The sequence below is a fragment of the Mytilus edulis genome, chromosome 11, assembly GCF_963676685.1.
Source record: "Mytilus edulis chromosome 11, xbMytEdul2.2, whole genome shotgun sequence".
Lineage (NCBI taxonomy): Eukaryota > Metazoa > Mollusca > Bivalvia > Mytilida > Mytilidae > Mytilus > Mytilus edulis.
In genome coordinates this window covers 20,521,864-20,527,863 of record NC_092354.1, presented here as the reverse complement: position 1 = coordinate 20,527,863, position 6,000 = coordinate 20,521,864, and the positions used below count along the sequence as shown (strand labels likewise).

Genomic DNA, 6,000 nt, shown 5'->3' with positions numbered 1-6,000 from the left:
ATTTGCTCTAAATGCTTTGGTTTTTGAGTTATAAGCCAAAAACTGCATTTTACCCCTATGTTCTATTTTTAGCTGTGGCGGCCATCTTGGTTGGTTGGCCGGGTCACGCCACACATTTTTTAAACTAGATACCCCAATGATGATTTTGGTCAAGTTTGGTTAAATTTGGCCCAAGTGTTTCAGAGGAGAAGATTTTTGTAAAAGTTAACGACGACGGACGACGACGGACGACAACGACGGACGCAAAGTGATGGGAATAGCTCACTTGGCCCTTCGGGCCAGGTGAGCTAAAAAGTAACATTTACTAACAAGATTACTGACTAGAGACAGGCACATATACATTAAATAAATTGTTGACACAGATATATGTCTCGCTTGTACGTAATTTGGGTAATAAAATGGAAATGTTGAAATTAAAATGGCAATGCTGACATTGTAAACAGCACATCTTCAATGAGTCATATAGGGGAGACAAAAATTTTATGAACATATAAAAATTTTATGAACATATGACATTGGTTCGTTGTGCCCTTGGTATAAGATAATGACCAAATAATTCCTTAGCAATGTCTCAGCAGAATTTGAAAGCAAGTAAAACAATATTCTTTTGCAACGGTACGGCAAGAAATGGCTTAAGTTCTTTTTATAGAAACAGCTTTAAACTGAGTTTAAATAAAGCAGAAAAATTTCACTCTGTCATCAATTCTTGATAGAAAATCAAGATCAGAATTTATGTTGAAAATATTATTCTAAAGAAATTTTAATACACAGGAAAATATTTTAATTATCAATAATCTTTGAGCAAAAACATGGGTGAAATTTAAGGGGCATTATCTAATGAGCTTCATAGAAATTAATTATTTCATTGTGTAGCATTCAGCGATTAGCAATTAGTCTATAGGCTTCAACAAATATTAAAATAATACTGAGAAAATACTGACAATGATTCAAATTAATAACATAAACAAGTTTCATCTATATTACCATACAAATAAATTTTGGTTTTAACACAATTTACTTATCAAAAGCATAAACAATCACAATAAAATCATTAACATCTCATATATAAATAAATTTAAAACAATTTTGGTTCCAGTAACTTAATGATTCAAAGAATAAACATTGCATGAATTTGTTACAGACAAAATATTATACAGCAATTCAATATCTCCATAACCACAAATACATATTTTAATAGACTTTATTCATATTACCCGCTTTTGATTCCTGAGTTGTTGTTTTTTCGACAGGTCACCTTATCTTTGGTTGGACATACTGGTAATTGGTCAAGTAGGAGCAACTTAAGGATCTTCGCTTGTCATGTTTTTGAATTTTTATCAGATTTTTGAAATCCTCTGGTTTAATCCATTTGAATGCCTTAAAAAATTTGCCCATTTTTTGTTCATAAATATTTTACATATATAATTATAAGCTATGTGTAAAAGTCTTATAAAATCTTTGTTATTTTTTAATATTTTTTGAGAACTTAAACTTGTCGATGATAAAGCTATGAAAAATCATGAGAGAACATTTTCCCCAAAAAATTTCAATTGCATATATCTCTATAACAAGCACATTGACCTATATTTTATTTTTGCTCTTTTTGTTCCTTTATTTATCCCTTATCAATATATTACAACTGTTATGAAAAGCTTGTTATTTTGATCCTGAGAAGCGAACTTCCTTAAAAAAAAAACCATCAAGCTTACAACCTGAATAAACTAGGGGGAACATTTATTGCTTTTTATATGTTATATATACATACATGACAAAATCATCGAAAACACTAAACTCTCCCCCACCCCCTTCCCATATAGCACTAATTTTATTTTAGATTTTACTTCTTTTTGTTGCTCTTATTTGACAAACTATTAGGAATCTACAAAGGATTAGTTTACAATCGTTACCTGTTAAAAATTTATATAATCAGAAGTCAAAAGTTGGTAATATCAAAAAAGTCTATTACAAAACTATTCTATTTGACATACCTGCCAATACATAAATTCTAGGAAGGAGTCTAGGAAGGAGACTCCTTCTTTTATCTATTTAAACTTTAAATCTAACTCTTTGGAAAAGTCACCTCCTGGGGAGAACTCACTCTTTTACAAAATCTTTATTACACATTTTTTCATCATTTGAGACATTAAATTTGAGTAGAAGCCAGTTTGTTTTTCTTTGTTGACATAGTTCTTTGATTTAAAAGTTATTAAGATTAAAACGAACTACTAAAATCCAATTTTGGACATTTTCTCCTATCATGTCTATTTGGTTTGTTTACACATTGTTGTCATATTTACAATGGAATTGTATTGAACTGTCATACTAGAGAGAGAGGTTTAGGTCACATTCAAACAAGCTTAGATAGTTCCCGAGGTAACTTTTTAAAAACTTCTAAAACTGATATGAATTTTGGTTTTAGACATTTAAAGATGACTTGGTTTATAAGATGCCATGTTGCTAGAAATCCAAAATTGTGTTTATGCGTGAAGTAGACGACAATAGCTTTCTAGACAAAATAATGCAATGCTTTAATCAGATGTACTACAGTTCAATGTATGTAAAATGAAATTTTCTCTGCCATTTTGATTTAATAGAAAAGAAAGGAGATGGGGTTTTTATCCAGGACACAAAATCAGTACATAGGAGCATAGAAAAACTCTCAAATCACTGCAAGTTAAAGAGTGCATCGAGCACCGTTTGAGTGGAATTCTAAGCAAACTAACAACCACACAACAACTGTGAAATACAAAACAAAGTCGTTGAGTACTATCTAGTAAATAAGGTCAGTTATAGCAATCATTCCTAACACTTGATTGAAATTAAATATCTTTTAATGAAAAAATTGTTTTAAAAAGGTCTTTTCACAATCAAAATACATTTACAACTTCCATGTAAACTTGTTATCACAAAAATAATTGCTTTTGAAACAAAAATAATGTAACGTGTTAAGCAGGACGTGCGCTACAGTTCAATTTAGTGTAAAAAGGTCTTTTAGCAATCAAAATAAATTTTATTAACAACTTGGTATGAGCTTTTTATCACAAAAATAATGTGATGTGTTAATTAGATGTACACCACAGTTCAAGGTAGTGTAGAAATAATTTGTTTACGTCAATCATCATATAACAGGGTATTATTTGAACTTGGAATTGTTTTTAATTATGGAATTTGCATTATTTCTTGTGCTAGAAATTTTTACAGCTGTTATCTTTTAAAACAAAATATGATATACTGCAAACTCCAAAATATCTTTCCGAAATTGATACATATAATTAGTAGGTGGGGTAGATCCTTCGTTTTCTAAAGGCCAGTTTATGTCTCCTACTGCTAGATGATAGTAGTTCTACAATCAGAAAACTATCGTTATGGTGGTAAAATTGATACATGTATATATAGAAGTAGGTAGGGTAGATCCTTCATTTTCTAAAGTCCAGTTTATATCTCCTACTGTTAGATGATGGTAGTTCTACCATAAGAAAACTATCGTTAGGGCAGTAAACTTGATACATGTATAAATATATAAAAAGGTGAGTTAGATCCTTCATTTTCTAAAGTCCAGTTTATATCTAATACTGTTACCTGATGGACGTTCTACCATCAGAAAACTATCGTTATGGCGGTAAACTTGATACATGATTATAAGTAGGTGGGTTAGATCCTTCATTTTCTAAAGACCAGTTTATATCTAATGCTGTAAGCTGATGGAAGTTCTACCATCAGAAAACTATCGTTATGGGGGTGAACTTGATACAGGTATATATAGAAGTAGGTGGGTTAGATCCTTCATTTTCTAAAGACCAGTTTATATCTAATGCTGTAAGCTGATGGAAGTTCTACCATCAGAAAACTATCGTTATGGGGGTGAACTTGATACAGGTATATATAGAAGTAGGTGGGTTAGATCCTTCATTTTCTAAAGGCCAGTTTATGTCTCCTTTTTCCAGCTGATGGAAGTTCTACCATTAGAAAACTATCGTCTACACTCTTCTTGCAGTATTTGTAGAAAAGATCAGCCGATTTACACAAAATATCATCCAGGTCAATTTTCACACTGAAAAGAAAAAGATAAAACATTATCCAGGTCAATCTTTACACCAAACCCCCCAAAAAACAACATTTTTTCCATTTAACTAGAGGCTCTAAAGAGCCTGTGTGGCTCACCTTGGTATATGTGAATATTAAACAAAGGAAGCAGATGGATTCATGACAAAATTGTGTTTTGAAAAATGTTTTGATGGTGATGTGTTTGTACATCTTACTTTACTGAACATTCTTGCTGCTTACAATTATCTCTATCTATAATGATCTTGGCCCAGTAGTTTCAGTGGAAAATATTAGTAAAAATTTACAAATTTTATGAAAATTGTTAAAAATTGACTATAAAGGACAATAACTCCTTAGGGGGTCAACTGACCATTTTGGTCATGTTGACTTATTTTTAGGTCTTACTTTGCTGTACATTATTGCTGTTTACAGTTTATCTCTATCTATAATAATATTCAAGATAATAACCAAAAACAGCAAAATTTCAATAAAAATAACCAATTCAGGGGCAGCAACCCATTAACGGGTTGTCCGATTCATCTGAAAATTTCTGGGCAGATAGATCTTGACCTGATAAACAATTTTACCACTGTCAGATTTGCTCTAAATGCTTTGGTTTTTGAGTTATAAGCCCAAAACTGCATTTTACCCCTATGTTCTATTTTTAGCCATGGCGGCCATCTTGGTTGGTTGGACGGGTCGTCGGACAAATTTTTTAAACTAGATATCCCAATGATGATTGTGGCCAAGTTTGATTAAATTTGGCCTAGTAGTTTCAGAGGAGAAGATTTTTGTAAAAGTTAACGACGACGGACGACGAAGGACGACGACAGACGTAGGACGCAGGACAACGATGGACGACGAAGGACGCCGGATGCAAAGTGATGGGAAAAGCTCACTTGGCCCTTTGGGCCAAGTGAGCTAAAAAGGGACATAATTAGAGAAGAGTTATAGCGACAAACTGGAACTTGATCAGTGTTTAAAGGAAATTAGCATTGTAGATAAGATTCATAACAATTGGTTTAGTTAAACAACGGCAAAGAATAGAAAACAATTTTGGGATGCACACATGAACAGAGGTACAGATGCACAAGAGTAATCATTAATATCTCCTTTGTCCATGACAGGAGGCATAAAAGAACAAATAGTTCCCATAATAGCCAGTTATTTTCACTGGTGTTAAAGGAGTAGGTCCGGTAAGGACCGATTTTGGCCTCAAATTTCAGGTTCATCTTATGAAAGATTTTGACCACTTTTTAAACACTTTAGTGTCTATTTCATTGGAATAAATTAGTTTATGTGAAAGATTTTAACTGATTTAGTCATTAAAAACGACCTGATTCAAGCTCAAATATGAAAAATCTACCAAATATGCCGAAAAATGTCACTTTTCAGATGGTTTTTGTCAAAAATGAAAGTGGCCGCATCCGTGTTCATCCTCAACCCTTATATATGTTATGTATTATCATAAAATACAACTTACATTTCAATACAAAGGATGAACATGAATGCGGCCACTTTCGTTTCACACGAAAACCGTCTAAAATTTAACTAAAATGCTAGAATTGTGAAGATTTCAGTAATTTAGCATGACTTAATGGTGCTAGTACCGGATATATGTGCATTGTAATGTCAAAAACAGCCAATATTTATGTAGCAGAAGCAATCTACTGTCCAATAAATAACTAAAAGTTTACATTTTAACAATTTTGTAAAACTGCTATATTTTGGGGTCAAAAAGGGGTCTTACTGGACCTACTCCTTTCACGATTTTCATTGAATAAGGTACAGGAAATAATTTGGGGTTATTATTTTGGAGGATTCAAAACTTTTATCAATACCTTAGCATGAAACTTTAATAAATTCAAAATTTATTTTGGCCATTTTGTTCTATCTGTGAAAATAAATAGAAATAAAAAATAAAATAACTCCATATTCCATACCATGCAAATCAAT

The 6,000-nt window shown here is 32.0% G+C and overlaps 1 protein-coding gene across 2 annotated transcripts in view; it reads right to left on the bottom strand.

Annotated features, from left to right (window-relative positions):
- Positions 1-2,845: 2,845 nt before the first annotated feature.
- LOC139494667 (uncharacterized) overlaps positions 2,846-6,000 on the bottom strand; it is a 38,912-nt gene continuing 35,757 nt past the window's right edge. Inside the window, exons 12-13 of one of the 2 annotated variants that reach the window (XM_071282830.1) lie at positions 3,607-4,051; positions 2,846-3,357 (exon numbers count right to left, since the gene is read on the bottom strand). In XM_071282830.1, the coding sequence (XP_071138931.1) occupies positions 3,907-4,051 (145 nt within the window). In that variant the 3' untranslated portion in view covers positions 2,846-3,357; positions 3,607-3,906. Of the gene's footprint in view, positions 3,448-3,606; positions 4,052-6,000 lie in introns of both variants that reach the window. The other variant, XM_071282831.1, reaches the window with a different exon arrangement.